The 27,180-nt window shown below is 39.6% G+C and overlaps 1 protein-coding gene across 6 annotated transcripts in view; it reads left to right on the forward strand.

The window, feature by feature from the left end:
• Positions 1–26,102, forward strand: part of LOC117948892 (protein unc-13 homolog C) — a 99,691-nt gene extending 73,589 nt beyond the window's left edge. For 3 of the 6 annotated variants that reach the window (XM_034878839.1, XM_034878844.1, XM_034878852.1), the window contains 15 exons: positions 2,849–2,975; positions 4,233–4,329; positions 5,176–5,319; positions 5,550–5,627; positions 7,768–7,845; positions 8,655–8,681; positions 11,700–11,788; positions 12,083–12,220; positions 13,591–13,714; positions 14,258–14,317; positions 16,653–16,733; positions 19,207–19,354; positions 22,030–22,122; positions 23,239–23,398; positions 24,433–26,102. In XM_034878839.1, coding sequence (XP_034734730.1) covers positions 2,849–2,975; positions 4,233–4,329; positions 5,176–5,319; positions 5,550–5,627; positions 7,768–7,845; positions 8,655–8,681; positions 11,700–11,788; positions 12,083–12,220; positions 13,591–13,714; positions 14,258–14,317; positions 16,653–16,733; positions 19,207–19,354; positions 22,030–22,122; positions 23,239–23,398; positions 24,433–24,718 — 1,730 coding nt within the window. In that variant the 3' untranslated portion in view covers positions 24,719–26,102. The remainder of the gene's footprint in view (positions 1–2,848; positions 2,976–4,232; positions 4,330–5,175; positions 5,320–5,549; positions 5,628–7,767; positions 7,846–8,654; positions 8,682–11,699; positions 11,789–12,082; positions 12,221–13,590; positions 13,715–14,257; positions 14,318–16,652; positions 16,734–19,206; positions 19,355–22,029; positions 22,123–23,238; positions 23,399–24,432) is intronic. The other 3 variants (XM_034878870.1, XM_034878862.1, XM_034878880.1) reach the window with 2 other exon arrangements.
• Positions 26,103–27,180: the final 1,078 nt, after the last annotated feature.

The following is a 27,180-nucleotide window of genomic DNA, read 5'->3' on the forward strand; positions in this document are numbered from 1 at the left end:
TATTATTATTATTATTATTATTACAAATACAGGTTTGACAACATTGCTTCGTTTGTGGACAGGCAGCAGATCCGAGGACCTTAGGTGCACCGGTGTGACCTCAGAAAAATGTTAGTAGCCCTAGAGCCCTGTGAGCTAACAGACACTAACTAGCACTGGTTACTGCTGTTGTCTTAAAAACAACACAGACAGGACAAAATGTTGCCTTTACTATTAAACTGGTAAACCTTGTGATCGATGTATGACCGACAGATATCAGAGTTTTCCTCACATTACTCTTTCCTCTGTAACTGTCTACATCTAGATACTAAGCTGCGCTGTGCAGGGAACAACTCTGACTGGCACATGATCAGACAGTGGTTTACGGAGCGGTAGATTGGCTTTGCAAAAAAAACTGAAGCGTTCTATGAATGGAATACGGATTTAAAATATTGCTCGATTGCGTAAATTTGATCGTGGGAAGCCAAAATCATGATCTTGATTAACATTCGATTAATTGTGCAGCCCCAGATCCTACTCCTTAAGATACACAAATACATGCTGCTGTATATGACACGCTGCCCTTTTCATTTTAGTTTTTTGAATGCAGTCCAACTTCAATTTCAAAAGCAGGTTAAAAAGAGCATCAGTCATATAAATAAATATAGAATATAAACTTGACTTGAGTTGAACACTCATTATCTTCTCGATTCCAAGGATTACCTATTGCATTTTGCATTTGAATACATTATTCACAGGTAAATATGTTAATTACAGATATGTAAATATTTCCCTCCAAGCTCAGAGCGGAGTGTAGGCAGGCAGGGCATGCACTATTCATCAGAGTAAGCACCAAGGTTCTTATCAGGATTAAGGCATGACAACCAGCGTGCAATGCATGGATTTAAAAATGTCTTTGATTTTGGGTGAATGTATGAATCTTATATCTGCCAAACAGTGTGCAAATATGTGTGTCTTTATTTATTTTTTACCATTTGGAAGCGCCTGCTTTAAAATAAAAAAAATTGATCCTAAACCTTTTTATTTCCAGCTTCTTTAGCCTTGTGTCCCGATATAGCCAAATGTGGTCTAAATACAGCTGAGATGGATTGGAGTTAACACATGGCAAAATCCAATATGTCCATTCATGATCAGATGTAGCTTCACAACTCCCCAGATTTTATCTGTGGAAAACGCTAATAGATGCCAAACCAAAAATAGATGTCTGCACTTTGCTACAGAGAAACAATTCATATGGCTATTTGCATACATTATAAAAACTTAACAAATTAAGAAAGAGATGGTTAGACAAAAAAGGGAAAACAAGACACTGAGAAGTCACACAGAGCCACCAAGAGTGTAAGAGAGACCGAAAAATACACACAGGAAGAGTTGGAGTGAGACAGGGAGAGGGAGACCATGGTGACTTGCCTCAGGTTAGGAGCCAGTTTGGGAGCTTAATGAGTTATTGTTCATTGCAGTTGAGGGTGCCTTTGTGTTTACACAAAACAACACAATGTTAACAAATGTGGACCGACATGTGAATGTGACGCGAGAGTGATGCGGGAGATCTGCCACATCTATGGTAAAGGTTGTATTAGGCTTATGTAATAAAAGCTTTTTGGTTTGGTATGGGGACAAACATGACCCTGGTTCAGTGAACTGTCCTCCCTAACCAGCCACCTTCTACCACTGCCTAGACTTTCTTTAGTCAAAGTAGGGGTTACTAACTTAGAAACACCGATATTAAAAATAATTATAAAAATAGAAAACAAGCGCTCAATTGCTGATTTGAACGTCTATTACCATGGCAATTATCGAAAGCTTCGAAGCATTTTACTGAGCCCTAATTATATTGTAATTCTTTTGTATATGATGTTAATGTAACTGCATTGGTTTCCTCTCTTTTCCCTTATCTCTTCTTTTCTCACTCACTCTCTTGCACCATCACCATCAGTACGTCCCACAGGGGATACCATGGAAATATTTAATTGTTCTGAATTGTCTGCAGGGAGCTGGACTAAATGACTCAGCAGCCTTCTCTGCTGACATGAAAGTCCAGTCCGCTTTAGCCTTAGTTGGTTTGCCATTTGTCATACAAGGGCTTTCTTTTGAAGGGAGCTGGACACATTCACAGGTTTTGTTTTATTTTCTTAGTCTTGGCAGCTCGAGGCTCAGCATAAATGAGCCTGTTAAAAATGAAGTCATAGGGCCACTAATTGAATTATCATTCTAGCCAGCCACAACCAAGCACAGCCAATTTTCACATCAGGCAGTCCATTTTAATGTCTCCACATTCCTCACTTTTCCTGCTACTCCAATGCTGCCTCACACATTTGCTGCGGGCAAGGCTTGCCTCCAGCTACTCGGTGTTGGGTGTTATCATAACTATGTCTTGGATTGGGCCTACTCATGGGTACAGTGGGGTATCAGCAGCGTGCTCCCTGTACCATCTTAGCATGCGGCTTGGCTGATCCAGGGAACATCATCAGAACAGAGCCTTCATCACCAAGTATAACTGTATTTCCATTTGTTGCAATAAATGGTTAAATGTATGTATGACAAGAGTGTTCCTGACTGAAGTGTGTGTGAGTGTTTTGGAGGAGGCAGCAGTTCAAAGTAAAAACCGAGGTGCTGTTTTTTTGTCCAGATCAGATGTAGCACGTTTATTGTGTTGTAGACTCCCAATTTCATGTTGCCTTGCTGCCCCACAATTTAACATTGCTTTTTTTTGTCAGTCCGGGCGTGTTTGTATGTGTTAGACTCCAAAAGTAATCAAAACCAAGGTTTCTCTGTTTAAGAATTGTGACTTCAGTGGATATACTGTAAATGCTAATGGTTGATTCTAATGTTTTAATCTGCATTACAGAGCATGACAAGCACCGCCTATGCAAAAGTACTGAATACATGAATCTTCACTTCAAAGTCAAATGGTTCCATAATGAGTATGTCCGTGACCTGCCGGCCTTCAAGAATGTTCCGCCGGAGTATTCTCTGTAAGTCCTTTAATTTTCACCCACGTGTACAGGCAGAGACACTCAAATATGCATACACACATACATAATACATACTCTGTTACGGGTTTTTACAGACTGAAAAATGTAAAATGTATACTGTATATAGTGTTTAAATTGTACAGAGGAGAATTTGATTACTAATGCGTAATAGAAGATGAACAGGCTGCTTGTTAAAACAAACAGTAAAACTAAGAGAAAGGATTGAGTTGACTCAGTTGAGAGAAATGTTGCAAAAGAAGTCAAATGTAAAATTGTTCAATTTTGAGTAGAGAGGATTTTGTTTACTTCAAAAATATTTCAAAATTACACATTTAAGTGTTCACTTATGGTGCAGGATATTGTACAGTGGTGGCAGTCCACATTAGTTTCTGGTTAAAACTGAATCTGTAACACTGTCATGTTCCTGTAATCTGTGATGGCAGTTTATTCCAACAATCTGATGATAAACTGTTTTGGATGAGGAGACACATTTATAGCCTAAAAGCAAGTTTTAGTTCCTCTTTTCACGTAGCCTTGTTTTACAGCGTGCATGCATAATTATTTGAAGTAAAGCAGGGATAGTTGCATGTTAACAAGTGTAATGCAAGCACAGAACGCAATGGCCTTTCCCATCCTCCCGGTCTATCAGTGTAATGAGTCAGCTCCCCCTCCTAACACTGTCTCACACACACACACACACACTCACACACACACACACTCACAGTCTTACTCTTTCATCTGCCTGTCTATTTTCTATCGCCACACCCACATTATTTATTGGCTCTCCCTCCTGAAGCACATGCCCTTAGCCAGAGTACAAAGCTGTTTTGGGGGGGACAGCGTTGCTCTGAGGACATGCTCAGGCATTATATTAAACAAGGAAATGGCAAAGTGAAACAGACAGAACGGCATTATTATTCTACTAACAAATGTACTTCCTTTGTCCTGTCCTCTGCTATCCTCTGTCTGAGCCTCGAAGTCAATTCTGTCCACAAACCGAAACCTGAGCCAGCCTTGGCTTAAAACCACACTGACATCTGCGTGGTATTTTCAACATACATTTTTGAGTGTAAAATCCATTTTCATTGATTTCTCTAAAATACAGTGGTTTCCCTATAAATTTTAGAAAAAGCTAAAAAGCATTTGCCTCAGATTTTTCTTATATACTAACCCCAGACTCATATATTCCTCTAAAGCTAAAAAAACAAACAACTTCCAAATATGATTTAATTATAGAAAGTTTTTTTTTTCCCATAGGTGGTTTGAGCCATTTGTCATTCAGTGGCTTGATGAGAACGAGGATGTTGCCATGGATTTCCTCAATGGAGCACTGGAAAGGGACAAGAAAGATGGAGTAAGTATATCATTGAATTATAACTCAATGTGTTGCTTTACGTATTAACCGACCAAGCCACTTAAGACCTATTTTGTATTCACAAGGATGGTCTGCTAAGACTGAAATTAGGGTGTGAGGGTTAGAGGAAATTTTACATTGTCAAAAACACTCCTCGCCCTAAGACATCACAATAAAATTGCAATTCAAAATTTATAAAATCTGGAGGCAAATTATGATTTTCAGGACAGTAAAAGGCACAGAAGGATTTTAGACAATAATGACAGGAAATGTGTGAAAAGCTTTACAAAAAACATTTGGCAAAGAAATTATCTTCAGCACATACAAACATTGCATAGCACTATATGTTTCAGTTTGGGTGATTAGGATGTCTACTGAACAAAGTTAAAAGTCAAAATGATTGATTTAAATAATCTTTACCTAAACATATGAGTGATTATGACTCAATTATTACTCAATTATAACTCGATTATGAGTCAATCTGAAATAAATGCAGGGATTCAAATGTGTTAAAGAGATAACTCTAAAGAGTTTCAGATGGTTTAAGTGGGAACTTTTAGTAAATCCACCTCAGCAGTTAGCTTGCAGTCACATATAACAGTAAACCTGTTAGTTTAATCGTCAGTAAGTGGTCTAGATTGCTGCTCTGTGAGTTATGTAGTTATACAGTAATTTGTACATCAGTCAGATGTTCTCTTTACTGTGCCTACATAATGTCTCACTATGCTTCAAGGTTTTTAGATCTGAGATCTTACATTTGTCTCTTTTTCTCTTTTCCTTTGTCCACCCACCCCATCACTTTTTCCACCCTCATGTCCCTCTCTCCTCATCTCTACCCTGCAACAGTTCCAGCAAACATCAGAGCACGCCCTCTTCTCATGTTCGGTAGTGGATGTGTTCACTCAACTAAACCAGAATTTTGAGATTATCAAGAAGCTGGAGTGTCCAAACCCACAGGCTCTGGCTCACTTTATGTGCCGTTTTGCAAAGGTCAGGCTCCTGGAAATCCCCTCCACCCCCCATACTCCTGCAGGGCGTAATAAATCACAGTTAAAGAGTTTGCCATTGATCTAAGGAGTAACTCTGGTATATTTATTCGGTTTGATATTATCTGATTATTAGGTTGTGACTGCTTAGATCTTCTCAGTGAGTTCCAGAAATTCAATAATAGAACAGCAAACAAACTGTAATTATAAACATGTCTCTCTCCCTCTCTGCAGACTATCAACAAAGTTCTTCTGCAATATGCTGCAATCATATCCAAGGACTTTCCTTTGTATTTGAGTAAGGAGAATGTGGTAAGTCTACAAGCATGAATAGCAAAGGTTACATTGAGTGTTTTTGGTCAGATTGCAAATCTGGTTAGTCAGTTGGTGTTGTTTTCATGATAATTGTCTCTAACAGCAGTTTGCATGGAGAGAGTTTCAGTTAGCAGTTCCGTCTGTTCTGCGCTGAGCCCTGCCTTGCCTTTTATAATGCACCTAACAAAGTGTTTAATGTGATAGATGACTAAGTGCAGAGCCTTCTTAGTGGCCTAATTATCATCTGGTCTATGAACTTGAAGTGAGAGATAACACACAGGGTACTAGTGGAGGAGGCAGATGTTTATTTACAGTGTTGACAGGCTCATTACAATTGTCCCAGAGAAAACAGGAAATCTCCTTTAGACAGCACAGAGTGGACAAATGATGGAAAAAGGAAATAAGATGCAGTTGTACAGCGGCAAAATGACATTAAATTCAACCTAATTGTACTGCCACTTATATAGTACACAACCCACATCATAGCAATCTTTCCTAACCTGAGAATGTACTGTGTTTCTGGGAATGCTTCCAAAAAACTGAAACATAAAACCTTAAAAGAGAGCAGTTGTATAAGTAAACATCATAATCCTTTTGTGACTTGTTACCACTGCCACAAAAGCCATAGTGAGTTGTTCATGAGTTGTTCAAAGTATGATTGCTTAAAGGATTTTCAAAAGCCTAAAGGGGTGAAAGTATACAGTATTTGACATAGAAATCCACAGATTAGATAAAAGTCTAAGTCCATCCTTTATTGTAGCTATACTGTACCTGCTTATCCATGGAGTGTGGGGGGCTAAAGCTGATCCTAGCTGACATTGGACGAGAGGCCGGGTACATCCTAAACAGGAGGTTGCCTGTCAATCACGGGGCTGAAACATTCATCAAACCTACGGGCTTTTTTAGTCACCAATTAATCTAGCCTGCATGTATTTAAGCTATGGGAAGAAGCCGGAGCAGTCTGAGAAATCCCACGCAGGCACAGGAAGAACATGCAAATTTGCTCTGTGAGTGATGTAGTTACCAAAAAGACACCAGCCGGTCGGCAGGTTGAACTCGGAACCTTCTTGCTGTGAGGCGACCACCGTGGTGTCAAAAAGTCACAATATGGAATTTAGAATTAAAAAAGTAGTATAAAAAGTAGATCTGCTTTTGTAAACATAGTTCTGATATGAATACATTTCTTTAAAATTATATTTGCAGAAAAATTGGTTATCTTAGCATCACCCTATTCAAACAGCATTACCCCACCACACACTGTAAAGCAATAAACAAACCAATGGGAATTAGCTGTCTTTTTTCTCTTTGGTATATGATGTCCTAAGTGATGTCATAGCTGCTACTGGCACCTAACTTAAACATATCCAACACCAGTGTTAGTGGACTGAACCCTTTTTTACCCTCTCTCAAGCTAGATATATTGGGCTGAGGGAACTCTACGTAGTTTTTTTTTCAGATTTAAAATATCTTATCACTCCCTTACAAATATGCCAATAAATTTAACAAGCCATTATGAGCTGTCGTGGAGACACTATTGGCTGCTATGTGGATTGAAGACTCTAATCATCCTTCTCCCGTGGGGCACAGAATCATCATTTTACTACCATCCATTAACACTATCATAATTTTGGGGTGTTCTATGTTTGTCAGTTGTTTTTTGGGCGGATAATGTACATAATCTGTAACTGACTAAAGGGAGTAATTCTGCTCACAGTCTCCATAAAAAGCAGTGTGATTAATGTCTGTCATCTGTTAAACGTGTGCAGCTGAGAATCAATAATGCCTGACATACTCAGTGCAGACATTTCCCTCCCTGTTGTATTATGTATTGCATTTCCCTGCTGACTGACGATGTCGCGCAGAAACCTAGCATCTTTATATAAATGATGTGTCAGGAAATCAAAACTGATGGATTTTGACTGTTTTTTCCGTTCCGAGAAGGTGTTACATTGATTTGGGCTACAAACTGTTAGAGTACAATGGTTACAGTTTTAAAAATTAGTAAAGGTGATGTGTTTTTTTTTTTTGTAGGATTTCAACACCATTAGATGTATAGATGATGTTCTTCTGACACATTGAATCATACATTGCACTATACTGAACAATCTAGTTATATTAATTCTTGTACTTTTTACAGCCCTGCATCATCCTCAACAACATTCAGCAGCTCCGAGTCCAACTGGAGAAGATGTTTGAGTCCATGGGTGGCAAACAGGTCTGTGCCTACCTAAGTACATCTGTCTGCAGTGTCTGTGTCAAGTTTCTGGCAATTCGCTTTCACTTGAATTAAGATATTCCAGAATTAAAAGAAGTTTAAGAAAAGGCATATAATATGTGATTATTACAATGTAGTAATGCAATGATCTGCATCCTTCCACTGCAAGATCAAATCACAAGGTTAGCTAAAGAACAGTGTCCCCAGGGTTTCAAAGGATTCAGTGTCTTCCTGAAGGACACTTCGGCAAGGTTGGTGCCAGTTCATATTAAGGCTTAAGCATTCATCCTAAGATCAGCTCTCTGCTGGGAAATAAATGCTGTGTCATGATCATGTAAATGATCATTTCAGATGACATTTGCATGAAGTGAAAGTGAATTGACCCCTACAGTGATGCTGTGCTGTAATCCTTCCATCAGCTCTGTACTTAACCATCCAAGAGACTAATCTGACATGTAGTTCCGTTTGCTAATATCACCATTTCGACTTCTACCTCTGCTACATTTCCTCAATAACTTTCTTTTTACTCCATCACTGTTTTCCTACATCTAACCCACCTTGTGTATAACATATGTTGCCCTTTTGTAAGTATTGAGTTTTACCCCTATACATTTGTGTTGGGTTTGAAACACCGTTGATTATTTTCCATGTCAGTCTAACCTGAGAAGCAGCAGCCATGGCTTCTTATGACTTGCATGCATTTGTCTCTCCAGTATCTAACGCCTGTCTTGCCTTGCGTTTTGTCTCCTGTCGTTGTGTCTTCTGTCTTCCCCCCATTTCCTTTCTGTGCTCTCTTTCTCTGTCTCCAGGAGGAAGGGGTTGTGTCCTTCTGTAAGGTGTGTGATAGGACTCTTCAACACCCCTTCCCAACATTTACTGAATGATATGAAAAAGCACGCCCTCGCCCTATGTGCCTCCCCACCACCCCACACGCTCCTACGCTTTTCACTCCCCTCCCCCACCCCCTCTAGCAGCATGTGCCACAGAGCATATGGAATCTGAATTACCCACCACCCCTCTGGACAGGCTGCTCAAGCTCACCATCCCCAGCGCTTTGGGGATAGTGGCTAAACCCACCCGATCCATCTTTATTTTTAGCTTGCTTTTATTTTCCTTAGAACCACGTCTCTATCCATAGCGAATTTAGAAGTGCAATTTTAATTTTAGTTTGTTGTCCACTGTTGTGGAGAATTTGTCAGAGGCTCGCCAAATTGCTGGCCGTGATTTTGATCATCTTTATCCATTTCCCAAGCTGCAGCCACAAAATGCTCAGACAGGATTTTTCAGACCGTGTTTAATGAGCTTTTCAAACACTTACAAATCTCTCCAGCTGTGCCCTCGGCTGACGTGGTACCTCCCCACAGTTAGCTGCTCTAGACCTGGATCACTCTCAGCCCATTATTGTCTGAAGAATAATGACACCAGAAGTCTTTACATCCCTTTGAAAAGTAAAATTATGGATGTTCTTTATTAATGGACAATCAGGTATATCTTTAAGAACGTCCTAAGTAATTTCCCTTGCAAACTAATTATGCAGCCTATGTGTATTTGAGGTGAAAGTTTTCCATTAGTTTCGTCTCTGCACAGTAGCCTATTCATTACAGAATAGTTCCCTATCAGCAATTACCACACAGAGAACCAATGTAATTACCAAGAGCTGTTATCATAGCATTACCAATAAGAAAGATTAACAATAATCTCTTACAGTCCCCACATTTATGGAATCATCATGGACTGATTTCCCCTGATTGGTATCTGGCTTTATTTGGTTGTCGGCCTGTTTGCTAATATGCTTGTCTCACTTTAGAGATGGTGGTTTATAAAACCTTTATGTATTTGTCACTATTTAGGACAAACTATGTTTCAGAACAACAACCTGGCAATGAGTAGATACTGTTGAAACAGGCAAAGGGAAGCAAGGCTGGGCTGCTGTTGATAGGCTGTAAGCCAGGGGAGAGTTTGTGCACTCTGGAGGACTCTGGATGTCAGTCAGCATGTAGTCAAACTTGCTATAATGAGTGAAAGGCATTAGACAACAGATATATTCATAGTATCCTATATACATTATAATTATATGTGTATAACATTCGCCTTTTTGTCCTCTCATTATATCCATTTTTTAAGCTAATGAAAGACCTTTATTAACCAAACTTTCAGAAGCTGAATCTTTGAACTACAAAACTGTCTCACTTGGCAAGTCAAAGCACCTTTGAATTGAGGCCTTTCAGACAGGATTCCAGTCTTCAGGTAGAATTAGTATTGAAGCATTAAAAACCACACGGATTCAGAATGGAATTTTCTCCTCTCAGCAGGCAACAGGTGCCTTGGTGTATCGGACAACGGAGTGAATTTCCTGTAGCAGCATTCCCATTTAGACATAGTGTTGTTGGAAAACACCCCAGAGAATCTCAATTTCAGAGACTGCCAGGCTGCAGATTAGAGCCCAGTCTAAATATGTCCCCAGGCCACGAGGAACTGATAAAAGACCAAGGCCTACGGTATTTTTTCTGCCGTCACTTGAAAAGATGTTAACCCTTACTCAAAGAGTTAAATTACAACTCCAACCTCTGTGGTCAATTTACTCTGTGACAGAAAACTCTTGCATGCATTTCCATTGAAGTGACAGCAGTGTGAAGTGTGCACATGGGAATACACAAACACACATATACATCTATCCCGGTTGAGCTGCACATAGAGGCATGTCTGCAGAATACCAATTTTTATAAAAGGTTTAGTTTCACACATCCGCTTCACAGCTGAGCCTTCATAACAACATAATGTGTGAGATGAGCGGCTCCTTGGTTAAGCTTATCAGTTATAATATGAAGATCTGTCGTGCATGTGGTGCTGTGCCTGGCCTCACACATCCATCGCAGGCACCGTGCCTTAGCGATGTGTGTTCTCCACCCCCATCCAAAACATCAATATTTGGACATTTGTACATGGCGAACGTGACAAACAGTAGTACAGATGCAAGCATACATGCAGTTACTTAATGGCACACAATACACACAGCAAGGCACAAATATCCTATATCCAGCCATGCATTTTCTCAAAATATACCCAACACCAACAAATCTGCACTTCCATCACACGCACATGCATAAATATGGCTCTGCAGCAACCCAACACATGCCATGCATGGGCACATACATGCTTTGAATCAAATGTGTTTATGTGAGCTGGTATTTAAAATTGTTTATTGCAAGGTCAAGTCAGATTTTTCTGTGAATCCAACTAGATATGTAGGTACATAGTATGTGTATTTAAGAGGCTTGTAGCAATGTATAGCTACATATATTAGTCTAGATACACCGACATATCCTAAATAATAAAGTTGCACACTCAAATAAATTTGACATGCAGCAACAATTTCCTTCCTTAACATAATAAGTCAATCCAAGGATTTCAATATCAGAAGAGCATCTGTAGTTACAATCATCTATCTATATATGACAGGGAGCTTTATTCGCTTAAAATTCTACAATGTCGAGGCTGTCTGACAGAATAATTGCTCTACTGTAACTTGTGTAGTAGTGCACAGAAATTTTCCCTTTTAAGAGACCCCTAGTTGGCTGCTTCTTTGCTGACACCGTGTCTTATGACTCGGCAAGCAGTCATCATTGCAGCGCTCGGAGGTGAGCCGTCCTTTTGTATTCAGAACGTCGCTTGGCACAGATGGCAGGCAGAATGAGTGGGAGGCCACCAGAGAGGCAGGTTACCTCTCCTCTGTGCCTGTCCTCTCCGCCCTAAAACCCCCACCCCAGTTGAGGCAGAGATTCAGAGCTGAGCTCTCAGTGTGGGCTAGTGTATAGAGTGTAATGATGTAGTAACTGTCCATCTTCCACTGACAGCTGGATGCAGAGGCCAGTGATCTGCTAAAGGAGCTGCAGAATAAACTCAACACGGTGCTGGATGAGCTCAGCGGAGTGTTTGGCTCCAGGTGAGCATTAGTGTGACGTAACGTGTGTGTGTGTATGTGTGTGTGTGCACGTGTGTGGGATCATTTTCAATACGGTTAATTCTACTACAAGATTGCTTGGTTATTGATGGACATTTACTCAAAATATAATTGACTCAAACTAATGCTTTTTGAGCAAAGCCAGTGGTTAAACATTTCAGCTTGAACAAAAGACAGCTCTGAACATATTTTCAATAATAATCATGTATGCGACTGCAGCCAAAGTTTGAACCCAGTAGCTAAGGATTTAAAGGATTGTTGTTTTCCATCACACAGTTTCAAAGGTGTGATCGAGGACTGTGTGAAGCAGATGAACCAGGAGCTGGTTCAGATGAAGGGTACGGCCAAAGGGAGCAACCCTGCCATGGACGCTGAGACTGTCCTCCGGCCTCTTATGGACCTCCTGGATAAAAAGTGGGTACATACTGAATGCAAGGTCAGAGTTTAACTTCTAACATGTGAGGCAGTATTGTACTTTGGTCTTCAATAAGTGCTAATCTCTTTTGCAAAGGCAAATGAAAGTCATTAATTCAAGAGTCAATAGGCTCACCATCCTTTGCCATCATGTTTGAGAGTGTTGGCGTTGAGGTGATGTCAGGATAGGGCATCCCCTGGTGACATTTACTCGCATGATGGTGTGAAGAAAATGACATGGGACAGGAAGAAGAGGGAATGGGGTTGCATAGGCTTCTGGAACTAGCATGGCTAGTGGGCTAACAACTGCTGTCCACAAAGTTGGAACGTATAGTCAGGATTCAATTTAATTACTTTACTATGTTAACCCCTATCACTGTTTTTCACTCACTTATTTTTTGCTGCTTGTATTATTTCAGCTATATCACCAATGATAAAATGTTTAGTAAAAGACCAATCCCACCCTCTCATTCGAACTCGCTGGTGTCAAAGTTGGGACAGATTGAACTCTGTGCAAAGTGAAATTGAATAGAAATTAAATTGAAAAATATCTAGTGTGACAGCATCTTCTGAATGATTGTCCCTACTGTGGGACTAATACAATTTTGGTGTGATGTTGTTGTATCAGAATCTATAAGGTCAGGTTAATTAACAGAGACACAATTTTCAGTCATCTCTACCCATTCATCTGTATGTCCAGTTGAAAGTATGGTCTGTCTTCTTGTACAGCCAATGCTAGGCTAACCAACTGGGAAAAGTGGGCAACTCTCCCAGGTTCCCAAGCCACAGGTGCGCCCAAAAATCTCAGGTTTACTGCATGTCACTTGGCTCTAGTTATTCGATTAATTGCAATGTGTTAGGGATCACTAAACTACAAAATCAACTATGGTGAGTCCTTCCTTACTACCTAATGATGGCCATGTGTCAAAAGTACAATTTTGTTTTCATCAGAAAAGAAAGACCAGCTATATCTGTGAATGTCTATTAATTCATCCTAGCAACTGCATTTACGTCTATGGCATTCTTGGAAAAACCGTAGCGAAGGTATGCGTCAGCTGAGCCCTGGGAATTGCTCTCAACCATTTGTCAAAGCAACATTGAGGCCAATGGGGTATTACAGGGAATCCTCTTAATGATATGGAAATACCAAATCCTTCTTCCTGTCTCTGAGACCTTGCTTGCACAATAGGGTGAGATTAAAGCATAAATCGGCTGCCTTTGTTCTATGAATCACGGGTGGTTTTCTTTAATTAATTATACAATTCATGAAAGCGTCATCACTTGTTGGAGCTTTCAGTCATGTTGGCTCAGTTTGAGTCGCGTGCTCAGAGCGTTGACCTGACAAATGCCCTTCTTTTGCCGCTTTGCAGTTTGATGTTATTTGCCAAGATTTGTGAGAAGACTGTGCTGAAACGAGTCCTCAAAGAGCTATGGAAAATCGTGCTGAACACTATCGAGAGAACAATTGTTCTGCCTCCACTGAGTGACCAGAGTGTGAGTTTAATCATTTATCTGTCTTTTTCCTATTTCTGTTATACTTTTCATCTCTTGGCCTGCCCTCCACCTCCCTTCTCTTCTCCACCTGTCTCTATCTCATTTCCTCCATCTGTTCAGCTCTCATACTCCCTCAAAACATACAAATTGCTGTACAAAAGATTAAACATGGCATCTAACTCTACACACGTGGAGTGAATTGTTAATCCTTTTCTTGGAGCTGGGTTGACATTTTTCACCTCTGGAATATTTTATTTACTCCTTTGTAATTGCTGTCAATGGAAAGGATAGTTTAATGCCATCATGTCAAGCGGTTTTGTTGACATTTTTGCCTCTGCTTCTTACAAAATAACCAGTGCAGCTTTAAAACACAATTAGAAGAAAGAGTCCATGTTTAAGTGTTAAATGTTTAAGTTCAACAGCATCACATTAAGGCATCATATTCTGTTTGTTCTCATAATAATTGTTTTGATATTTATATATTCAGTGTTTGCAACATTATTTCCCTTGCTTAATGGAAAAAAACATCTGTCTGTCCAACAGCAAGGAGCTCAGATGATATTCAATGCAGCCAAGGACTTGGGACAGCTGTCCAAACTGAAGGTAATTTTTGGATGAACCCCAGGCGAGTTTTTCTAAGTTTAGCCGACTCACGTAATCTCAATAAAACATGACATCTCTAACTATGCTGACATTGATAGTGTATTATATTGTAAACGGTAAATCAGAGGCATTAGAGATAATACAAATTCATACAGACTAATGCACTACAAGAAACTCTGTACAGTATTTTTGTAGCTGGCCAGATATGTAACTAAAGGTCAGCATGAATAACATCATGACAAGCTAACACAATTATAAAATACACAGTCTATAATTGTTTTGCGGGGAATGTATGTAAAAGGATCAGTTAGAACCTGCAACTAATTGTTTTTTTTCTACAAATCTGGATAGATGGAATATGTAATTTGGAAGCACATCCTGTAAGATACTGTAGACATTTGTATTGTGCAGTGTAAGTTAGTGCAACACTAGCCAGGCTGGTATCTAATTCCTGATGTGACCGGAGGTTGTTTAATCCCACGAGCTCTGTGTGGTGAGGCATTGGAACGAATCAGTGGTTACATTGTGGTTCCAGTAACAACGGCTGTATAACAGTACCTCCGAGAGGTATATTAGCTCTGAGTCATACAGTATGGGGGATACCTACTGACTGTGTGCTTATCTGAATTTGTGTGTGTGTGTGTGTGTGTGTAAATGTAAATGTGCTGTATTTATATAGCGCTTTTCCAGTCTTAACAACTGCTCAAAGCGCTTTTACATCTACAGGGAACATTCACCATTCACACACATTGACATACACTGTGGCCGGGGCTGCCGTACAAGATGCCACCTGCTCATCAGATAAACATTCACACACATTCACACTCCGATGCGCAGCACCGGGGGCAACTTGGGGTTCAGTGCCTTGCCCAAGGACACTTCGACAATGACTGCAGGGGCGGGGATCGAACCACAAACCTTCCGATTGGCAGGCAACCACTCTACCACTGAGCCACAGCCGCCACTGTGTGTGTGTGTGTGTGCGTGTGTGCGCTCGTTTGTGTGTGTATGTGTGTTTTACTTGGAATGTTCTTACAGATGTTTGTGTTTTGTGTCTGTTAGATGTTCTTTTTGGGAACTTCTAGGTACAGTACGTCAGTCCTGCCAAACCATTGAAGTGGCTTCCTAGTCATCTTGTCCTTTATAATTATGAGTGACAATCATGTCCTTTGAGCTTTACAAATCCCATGGTTATTTTTGGGCTGTACTTATCTGCCTAGGAATATATATACATAGATTTGTAGTGTTTAATCGGCTTCCGTTTTTGGTAGATTATTAGAAGCATTTATTTGAGAGAATGTATAATGCTGGACTCATAAGTAATAATATTAGAAATCAAGCGAATAATTATATTTGTACAAAAACTTTTTTATCCAAATAAAGGGCCATATTTCATCAAATAACAAGCTGTGTCCATGCATCTGCATTATGGGGTTTCCATTGGAGACAAGTATTTCTTTCTGCCTGCAGCCTTTAGTTTTTTGTGGGCTCGTTATTACTTTGTTTTTACAGGAAGATATGATTCGAACCAAGTCAATACGAATCAAGTGGGCCCAGTGCAATTTTTGAATAAAAAACAGACAACTTCTTGGAGCAGATGTTGATTAAAGCATTTTCTGTCTCACACAAGCTCTTTAAATCTGATTTAAAACAAACTTTTTGTTGACTAAATATATATATACTGTATAGTATATAGTATGAATACAAAAGACATATATCAAGACATTCATCTGAAGCTTTAAATTTGATGGATGGCATGTGCATATCTGTGTGCTGCACATTGTACCCGCATCTTCTAGTGTGTTGTTGTTGATCAAATTTTAGCAGCTAACACCAAGACTTTTGTACACACAACCAGACACATGAAACTATGTAGATTAGGACCAAGGTTTGTAGCAGTGTTTGCATTTTTTTCTTCCAAGCCCAATTCATAAAACATGAATGCCCTTTTTTATGTATGACTTAAAATGGACACACCTGGGAAATTAAGCAGTGCCAGAAGTTATTTGCTGTAATCCATTCTCAAATCAAGAAAAAAATTCAATTAGAATTGACCAAATTAATTGTGAATATTTTATTTTTTTCATTATTTAAATAGATTTTTAGAACTTGCGTGAGACAGCAAGGCTTACATTTTGTAGACACACTGCAGTTTAAATGACTGCAATTTGTTCGGTTTTGTAAGGAGTAAATGCTCAATCTCATGTACTATGGCTCACCTAAGGTCATTACCACTAAGCTGGAGAAACTTCTTAAAATATAAATCATTCAAATGCAGCTTGTTTTAGGGTTTTGCCAACTGTAGAGAGTTTGACTTGATCTGATTTCCCTCCAGGAGCATGTAACTCGAGAAGAAGCCAGAAGTCTAACTCCACGACAGTGTGCAGCCATGGACCTCGTGCTTCCCACCATCAAGGTGAGTTCTGTCGAGTACACCGTTGGCTGTATACTGCTAGTATTTCACTATTGAGTGAAAATGTTGTCCCAATGGTAGCCTATTGTATTAAGGAGCCAGGGATGTATAAATGCAGTGGCTCAGACCCAGTATTTATACTCAATAGTTTGGCCATGAGTGCATTTAATGATTATCCCACTGAAATATTTTATCCAGACTGAACTTTGAACCTGTAAAAACTAATGGGTAGCATAACGGGTAAATAGTCTTGCCCATAGAGCTGTGGAAATGTTATGAAAGATGGCATGCAGTCCATTAAACTCATCCCCAATAATGCACTATTAATTCCTTGCTTAAACTTGACCTGTGAGTTTGAATAGATCGTAGAATAATGGCAGCTTTTATTCTCACCTAATCCAGCTTAGTTGTGCTAGATATATTGTGTGTGGATGGGCTACACATCACTATAGATTATTAGAGGAGTAATATAGGTATTACATACTATAAATGGAAAACATGTGGGAGTATCTTTTTGCGTAGATGTATCTTAGACCCGAGAGAGGTGTGCAGCCTCACACGGAGGATAGGAAGGATGACAGTTTGACAGGCAATTTTGCCAGAGGCAGGGTGAGGTTTTGATTTGATTCTGCCGGGTCGGCTGCAGGTTTTGCCAGAGGGAATGCAGCATTGTAGCACAATAAAAACACTATGGACTTCTTTCCAACATCAAGCAAAATTTTCCTTGACCATTATTCTTCAGTTCATCGGTTTTAATGCCATGAGTAGGTGATTCGAATTGTGTATGGTGTAAATATACTGTATGTCTGTATTTAATACATGCCGGGTTAATACTTTATAATTGCCATCATTATTAGTTTTAAATTGATGGTTAATTCATCTTTAGTTAATTGTCATTAAACTGTTAGCAAACCGTTATTTTACTGTTAACAAACATAAATAAAATATTAGTAATGCTGTAAATAAACAGTTTATTGTTACTCACAAATATCCCTCATATACTATATTAGGTATCAGAGAATGATTAAAAAATGTTTGTAAACCTAGATAGATGGACCAGATAATCCTAACAATTTGTTAAGGGTTACTAGTTGGTTTTTAAACCCTCTACAAACAGTGTCTGGATGGTTATTATAAAGTTGCAACAGATGACTGTAATTCCTTGTTAAATAGTTAATAAATACTTGTTAACCATCTATAAACATAGTGAGTATCTATAAACTTAAATAAAGATTAATTAACTATCAATTTACCATCTAGCTGAACAACAATACAGCCATGTTCCGATTGTTGTCATCTCTGCCAAGACAAAATAGACATGTCATTTCATAAATCTTCCATTTATGGTCAGAAATATCATGTTTTCAAAAGCATCACTTTCATCAAATTGTTTGTGACATATTTCCTGTGCAGCTGACTGCAAGCAGGCACATCCGGACACAAAAGAATGTAGCCCCAGAGAGCTCCGGCCCAATTTAACCACTATATATATATATATATATATATATATATATATATATATATATATATATATATTTACTGTAGGCTACCTTTAGATAATTCATATAAAGTTGCCCATTTAGTGTGATTTTATTTTTTTTCTCTGGATAAACTCCATCCCTGCATGCCAGATTATGAGTAGTTCAGAAGAGAACAGTCAGATTTTGTGATTCATGATTTGTTAGTGAGACACAAAACAGTCTCTCCTACTGTGCTGAGTCAATCCCCAAGTATAGACCTGACACCATGCCAGACAATTTTACCAACCAACCCCTATTGGGAGCATCAGTTTACGTGTGATGAAGATTTTTCTTTTTTATTATACAGTTTTATTTCTTTTTCGTCCAGTGCTTCTAAGTGTATGAGATAATTATGTGTCAACTATTTAACTTTGATCAAGACATCAGACCCTGTACTAACTCTGTAAACACCCCAACAACTATTTTTTTTTCCTATAATGATTATGTGTTACAGAGAAGAGCTAATTAAACACATAAACACAAAATAATAAGGGCTAGGGGTTCAGGAATCCAAGTGCTATATCTTCACTCCTTTTTAGCAGCACCTTTCTTAATAAGATCTGTCCGTAGCCGCCCTCCCACCTTCCACATGCGGGAGAGTTGACAGCATTTGAAAAGAAAACAAAGCCTTGTCTGTTTTTAGCTATCAGGCTCATCGGCACAAAATGTGCATTAACCATCCAAGCATGGGTTTCAGATTTAAATTTATGGTAATTAGCTACACAAGTGGCTATTACTGCTGTCTCTTGTCTGGTCTTTTTATGTGTTTGCACCGCCTTGTAAAATGTAGACTGTCCACATGATCCTTGGTCATTCTCTTAGCCAAGTGTAACTTGCTTACGTGTTCACTCTCAAAGGAGGTTGCCGTCATGTTAAAATTTATTCCGAACTTTTCCCTTCACCTTGGAAAATTGTAAATTTGTTGTAAAACAGTTTTTTGTTTGTTTGTTTTTCAGCAATACTTCCATGCTGGAGGAAATGGGCTGAAGAAAACCTTCCTCGAAAAGAGCCCTGATATGAAGTCTCTCAAATACGCTCTCAGCCTTTACACTCAACCTACAGATGCCTTGATCAAGAAATATATATGCACCCAAACCTCTCAAGGTAATGATCTAGCCAAGGTCAGACTCAATTATGTTTCTGTTCAGGGAGTGGATGGAATTAACCTCAGCATTCAAATATTGAAAAACTTTAAGGTGAAGAGCTGTGTTCTGTGACCATAGAAAGTGTCCACCGGGGTAGATTTGGACCGAAAGAAAGCTGCTATAAAGGTAAGAAATGTAAGCAAGACCAAGTGATGCTAAAAGACGTTTATATAGTGAAAGTGGCACATTTTACCACAGGTGTTTAGCCTGTTCTTCAGACACTGCTGTAGTTAGGAAACATTATTTAAGTAAACTTGATAAACTCTTATAATAAAATTCCCATTGTGATTGCTTGCTGCTGCTGTTGCAACCTTTCACTTCTAAAACAACTCGTTAAGTGATGAGTAAGAAGGAAAGCCTTATTACCACCTAATCACTAGCTGCTTCTGTTGGTATTTAGAAATTGATTGAAAATAATGCGACTCCAGTCCAGGTTCATTTTAACCTCCACATAGTTCTGTTTTCCCATCAGTCTTAGATTCCTTACATAACAGTATGTGTGTTCTGAAGATCACTCTGTGTCACTTTGTTTTCTTTAGGCTTATATGTGCAGGGGACATTGCTGTGATTGTATTTCCCCTCGCTGTTTCAGTCCTTTATCTCTTTCACTGTAAAAGAATAACTGAAAAAAAGCAAAAGAAAAAAAGTTTTCAGCAGCCACTTCACCCCATCCCTGAGGGGCTTGAATGCTCCCATGCTCTATTTCTCTCCCTCTCTTTGTTATTAGAAACACTGTCATGACAGAAGCATGTGTAGTGTACAGTAAATGTATAAATTCCCTCTTTCTGCTCTTTGCCTCCATCATGACCGACCCACTTTTATGTGTTGCTGTCACAATCATCTGTCTCTATATGGAACCTTTTTTTTCCTGTTTTTGTAACAAATACGTTCAGGTGTTTCGGAGAGATTTGAGAGGGAATTTCAGCCCAGTTGGGCGTTGAAGCTTTAAGCTCCCGCTTGTCTCATTGTGTTAATTCTTGCAGAACACTGCATAAGCAGGCGGCAGGAAACAGAATGGCAGTGGGAGCTAGCTAGTCAACCAGACAGCCAGCAGGCCCAACTAGCGTTCTCCCTCTCACTGACTGGCAGATGGGCATAGACAGTGTTTTACTGTGTGCTATTTTAAAATTGGTCATTGTGTTTCTCCTCTGTCTTCCTCTGAGTTGACACAATGTTGTCACTCTTTATCCGAGAATGTCCGATGTGATGCCTGTAAGTGGAGTTTGTGAGGTGGCAGATGTGCATTAGGTCAGTAAACAGTGTGGAGATGTGCTGATGCTTGATGAAGCACAGTGGACAATTTGATCATTCACCACTCACTGTGCTCTGACACATTTAGACCAAGCCATGCACTAGTCCATTCTTGCAGGAGTCTTTTCTCTTTCTTAGGGAGCGACTGGAGTTTTACAGCTTCGTTAAGCTACATTGCAGACAGTAATAGCAAAAATAAACATCTTTCTTCCTTTAGAATTTTTCATGTGAATATTCCACAGCTTTCTGCTTATAAATGAATCTTGTGTTGATGTGTCACTTTGTGTAGGTTAAGAGTAAAGTATTGTTATTGCAACCATGAATGTCTAATACTCATCTCTCTTATCTGTTACCTCCTTTTGTTAGCATTTTCCCCAATCTGCTGACCCTCCTCGCTGCCACCTTTGTTTATCTTCTTTTGCTTTCCCGATGTGCCATTCATCTTATTCACACTCTGCCCTGCCTTGTCCCTCAAACTGCCTATTCCAGTGTCAGCTGTGTACATGCCCTTACATGTTTACATAAAGGCATTAACTGGCAGTGTCTTGTCTCTGACTCCAGTCAGAAACATACACAACCAATTTATTCATAACATTATTTTAGCACATAGCTAAAGTGTGCGGTGCCATTGCTCAGTTAAATTTCCTATAAGTCCAGTGGCTTACCTGTGAAGCGTACTGCTTCTCTGACACTCTGCTCTTTCATGGTGCTGATGAAAGGACAGGGGACTCCTCTTAACAGAGCCATACCGCCAAATTTAATTCATAATTTATTCAATAACATTTCTTAAAGCATTTTTACTGTCTGCATTGTTCTTGACTTAATGGACCTGACACAAATTTCCCTTCCACTTGAGTTGTCTGCATATAGTCAACTCCAATGCTTTGTTTGTATTTCTGTTGAACCGTTGTGATTTCATTGTGCAAAACTTTATTTATTTAGTGCATCCCTTCACACCATCTGCCTCCAGCATGGCCTTCAAACCAGGCAGATTATTTCATGTTTCTTTTTTTCCTCTTGTTCAGCCTCAAGCTAAAGAAAACCCCCTGGCTGTGTGTCCTACTGGGCGGCCATAGGGATGAAATCAAGTGTACTCCCCTACGGTTTTTCTTGGGTTTTGGATTTTAGCTTTGAGATAGAGAGGGGTTGTTACACCACAGTGTGGATCAGTTTATTGATGCCTCATCCACAAAACGCTGCACCCACAGTTTGGAATCCTGTTCTTTTATCTCCTCTCTCTCTCTCTCTCTCTCTCTCTCTCTCTCTCTCTCTCTCTCTCTCTCTCTCTCTCTCTGTCTCTCTGGCTCCATCTTGGTCACTCCTCCACTCTCTCAGATTTTCATTATGCCAATTTTCTTGTTATTGTTTTTGGTGTGTGTCCAGGTCAGTCATCCAACGGATCCGTGGGGGAGGTGTCGATGCAGGTGAATCTCATCTCTCACCCTGGCACAGGAGAGCACAAAGTCAGCGTGAAGGGTGAGCTTTTCCTATACTAAGGCATGCTTTGTGTCATTTTAGTCTTTGAACGTTTGTAGATGTGAATACATTTGAACAGAAATGACACAACCAAAATGCCAAATACCAAAATAAACACTTTCAAAATAAAACAGACAGAATTATGGTGATTTTAGCTGTCTTGACTTCTTTCTTTTTTTTCAAATTTGTATTTTTATATTCAGAAAACGTTCACGAACAGTTACAAACAACACACTGGGATATAGGAACGCGTCCCAGGGCAGCTGTCTTGACTTCTCACAGCGAGACACGCAATCAGGCACACGGAGAGAGAGACCGACAAACATATAGACACGCACACACACATACACACACACACACACTCCGCCAAATATAGGCAACAATTACCAGTTTTCCCCTCTCATCCTGTCTCTTTCTATTGCTCTCGCTCTCTCGCTCTCTCTCTCTCTCTCTCTCTCTCTCTCTCTCTCTCTCTCTCTCTCTCTCTCTCTCTCGGTTGTTTTATTTTGTAAAGTATCGGGCTGCACTTTTGCCTTCCTGTATGTGATTACCTGCCTGGCTTGTCACATTCACTCAACATCTAAACAAATTTACAACTGATTCTGTATCTGTCTTGTTTAAAAGGAACTACTGTTTTTGAAGTCCACTGCTATAATAACATACCTGTTGATATTTGTTTCCTAAATGTCAGCAACAAAAATCGGACTCATCATCCCCACAGCTGCAATCATTTTTGTTCCACCCACTGACGTAGCACCATATGCACTACAGCTGGTAATCAGTTATAATCAGCCGACAGCAGTACCATGACAACATGATTGCCTGTTACGTTGCTATAGCAATCATGTATGGATGTTTCTATTATTACAGGATGAAGAGATGCAGCTTAGCGTTTTTGTATTCATTTTCTACATTTCCCAGAATTACCTCTGGCAACCATCACAGAACAAAATGCAAAAGAAATATAAATAGACAGTATCTCAGCAACATTTTCTGCATTGAGCCAGTTCTCTGTGGGAACAAAAAACACTTATGGAGATGACATGGATTTTTCTTTACTTTCTTCTGAACTACATCCACGCTGTCGCTAATTATTATTTTCTCGGCATTTCCCAGTGGTCGCAGTGAACAACCTCACCTGGCAAACCAACGCCATGTTCCGGCCGTTTGTTGAGGTCAACGCTGTAGGACCACATCTGGCTGACAAGAAGCGCAAATTCAGCACCAAGACCAAGAATAACAATTGGTCACCAAAGTACAATGAAACATTCCAATAGTGAGTAATCGTGCTTCCTTAGTGTTAGTCACAGAGGTGGAAAGAAGGAGGAGCAAGCAGAAGATGTTTTTTCTAGTCAATACATATACTATATTTTGATATTATTTTGCAGCATTTTGCCTGCCTACATACAACCTAAAATAGTCTGGACCTGCTGCATGCTGTACCTTAAACTGCTGCAGTATCTTCAAACACTAGTATTCAGTCCAGTATGCTATCTGCACAGTACAAAAGAGCCTCCAGCAACCTATATACCACATAATACCTGTAAAACCTTACTGATAGTCCTCCCAATTGTTCTAAGCAGTGGATAGAATGCAATTGCTTTACCAGTATTTTGGCTCATTGCATTCAAACTGGTGAAGGAAGACAAGGGACAGCTTTAGCAATCTGCAGGCTTTTCTTCTCTTTGACACTGTCATTCTGAGCTGCGCCAACTAAAGTCACAGCGCTAAACTGATCTTAGACTGAGTTATAGCAACACCAGTGTGATCAGTGCAGACTCAGTGTTGTCTGCATATACTGTAGATCACTCCTGCCATTCTCATTTGAATTTTAAGAAGCCATTAAAGTTGCTGGGGATAATTAGAAAACAACCTAAAACAAAAGGTTGGCTCAGAATAATGGCTCCTTTGAATAGAAACATTAATTTCACTCTCAAAATATGACTGAATTGTCTCATCACATCCACACCTACTTTATAATAAGGCCGCTTTCCACTGGGGAATTGTCAGCAAGCCAGAGTCTCTTGCTGACGCGTTATATTCTCTGTGAACAAAGCCGAATGTCAGTGTCCAAAAAGCAATTGGTGTGAACTTATGTACAATCCTTCAAAATGACACTGGGCTTTTCATTCAGTTTAAACAATAACCCAAAACTACATCATTATCTCAACATGTCATGTGGTAAACCCTACGTTTCTATTAACCATGCAGGTTAAATCATTTCCTTTTTGCAGTATAGTAAAATATTACTGGTTTTGCTTCATGTGAACATATTTAAATTTGAGTTTAATCTCTCTCTTTTTCTCCCAGTGTTCTAAGTAATGAACATGGTCCGGAGGCCTACGAGCTGCACGTCTCAGTAAAGGACTACTGCTTTGCCCGTGAGGACCGCATCATCGGCATGACGGTCATCCAGCTCAGAGAGCTGGCAGACAAGGGCAGCTGCTCCGCCTGCTACCCCCTGATGAAGAGCATCTCCATGGACGAAACTGGCCTCACCATCATGAGGATACTCTCTCAAAGGACCAACGATGAGGTGGCCAAAGAGTTTGTGCGTCTCAAGACAGACACACGCTCGGCGGAGGAAGTGTCCTAATGTGCAGCAAAAATGCAGTAATATAAGAGTTGTGTTGTCTTAAATGAGAGATAAAGAGAAAAAGGAGAAGGAGCAGGAGCAGCAGATGTTCTCTCTGGATAAAAGCTGGAGAATGTGATTGTCCAAAGAGAAGCGCAGGAGGTCCAAATGTGGCGAGGCAGCAAGACAGTCAGAGAGAGAGAGAGAGAGAGACAGAGAGAGAGAGAGAGACAAAGACAAGGTTGTGTTTGTTTGTTTGTTTTTGTGCATGTGCGTAAAACATCTGTTGGAATGTTCATTTTAAAACTACAGTATGTACAAGTGTTTACTTACCGTATGCTTACTATTAAGTACTATATTCTACGAGTTATGTTAACGAGACATGAAATACCTTTTTTACAACGTTTAGTCTTTTTGAACAGAGATTTGTTCCAATAAAGTGCCAAACCAGTGAAAAAAAAGAACAAAACCAACGTATATGAATTATGGTGAACTTAGTATGTTTGAAATTTGCTCGATTATTTTGTCCGGTGTACGTCATTTTCTAACCGTGTGGCGTTTTGATTGTTGCAAAGTCTTTCATTTTGCACCCTCGTTTTTTGGCTTCACGTTCTTCCACACAGCACTGTTGTGCATGTCCTCTTCTCGGTCATGTCTCTCCCATGATTCCACAGTGACCACCGAGCAGGGTCCTGTCCCCTTGCCTTCAAACTGTTTGTATTTTAAGTCAACCTGAAAAAAAGACCGTGTTTTTTTAAATGGCGATGACTGCTATGTAAACCTTCGTAGGTGTTTGTAATTTTATAACCATGACAACAATGATGACAGCCTCCAGTGCTAACAGTCTTAGCAGAAAGGATGGAAAAGTTTTCTATTTCTTTGGCTTTTTGTTTGTTGTTTTCAGCCATCAGCTTCCAGCCTTTCTGAATGACCACTGTGAACATGAGCTTTGGAAGGCAAGCTTACATGACATTGCTGACAGTTTGATATTATTGTTTCATATTTTTCCGATAACTTTGTTCCTGAAAAAACTGCCAAAGTTATATAAAATATTTGTACAAAAGCAATCCATTACATGTATGAAGATAAATATGTACATGTGATCTATTACTTTTTCAATCCTTTAGATTTGATTATGGATAGGGTGGTAATTTTTGTTATTTCCTGTGAAGCTGTTAACCAATATGAAAGTTGCACATGTTACTTTACACATTAGTTATATCAGCTTCTGTCATTAGAGTTATTTTTCTTCATGAAGGAAAGAGTCTAACATTTGGTAAATATGCAACATTCCTATGTATTGCACTGATGGCGAATTGTATGTCATGTAAATATATTTAGTGAGATATTGTATAAAAGTCTACTTTTCTTCAATGTGCATAAAGTATGTGCAAATGTGTTTAAACATCTGGGTCATTTTGAACAGTTGTCCAGTAAGCATCCCTTTTACACAAAGCACAATCAGGATCAGGTGACTGGCAATTAGAACAACCACTATTCATACAAACTCATTGCACCCGATTTCTTGCATTTTGTGTTAAGAATTACAATTCCAAAAATCAAAAAGAAATAATACACTCTTGAAGAACAGTTTGACAAAGTTTGCATGCAAGTTTGTCATATTTAACCTAAAATTGCCTCAGTAAACATAAAGGGGCTTTCACACCGCCACACAGTAACTCGCCACCTCTAGTCATTTCAGTGAGGGCAAGTGGTTTTGATCACGGCGGTAGGAGTATGAAACAGTTGCCACCGCTTCTTAAAACACTTTTCTTTTTTGGGAAACTCTCCTGCAGGTAGGTGGTTGTCGGGGCAGTTGCTGCGCGGCGCTTTGAAACCCGCTTAATAGCAAATGTGATCAGTGGCATTCAAATTGGATGTTTTAGAGCAAATCAAATGAAGCGATGCCAGTGTTGTGGCGCCTGGGTAACTCACATGGTACAGCATGCACCCAACGAACAGAGGGTCAGTCCTCGCCACAGCGGCTGCGGGTTTGTCCTACATCCCTTTGCTTCATGTCTTTCCCCCTCTCTCTCCCCTTTCATGTCTAAGCTTTCCTCTTAAATAAAGGCCTAAAATGCCCAAAAAAAAATCTTTAACAAAAAGATCAATGCCAGTATACAAGAAAAAAAGGCTGCATTCAATGTGAAAAATGATTTCACATTGCATCGCATTGGTTTGCAGATACGTTTCCAAATTGGTTTGCTCCCATGGTGCATTTTAGGGTTATAACCAGTACATCCACTGTAAAACAATATAAGTTCAGGAAGGAGCACTCCACTGATTTAGCATGGAACATCTGTGACATTGTTAGTCACAATGAACTGAAGAAGAAAAAGTGATGCATCAGAACCAGAGATATCTTTTTTTATTCCACACATTCTTCTTCCTTGTCAAAATCTTGCATCTTTATCACCCCCAATGCAACTTGACCACCGGCAGTTTGGTCAGAGCTTTGAATGTGTCACATTTGTAACTACGCA

The sequence above is a fragment of the Etheostoma cragini genome, chromosome 1, assembly GCF_013103735.1.
Source record: "Etheostoma cragini isolate CJK2018 chromosome 1, CSU_Ecrag_1.0, whole genome shotgun sequence".
In the NCBI taxonomy this organism is placed as follows: domain Eukaryota; kingdom Metazoa; phylum Chordata; class Actinopteri; order Perciformes; family Percidae; genus Etheostoma; species Etheostoma cragini.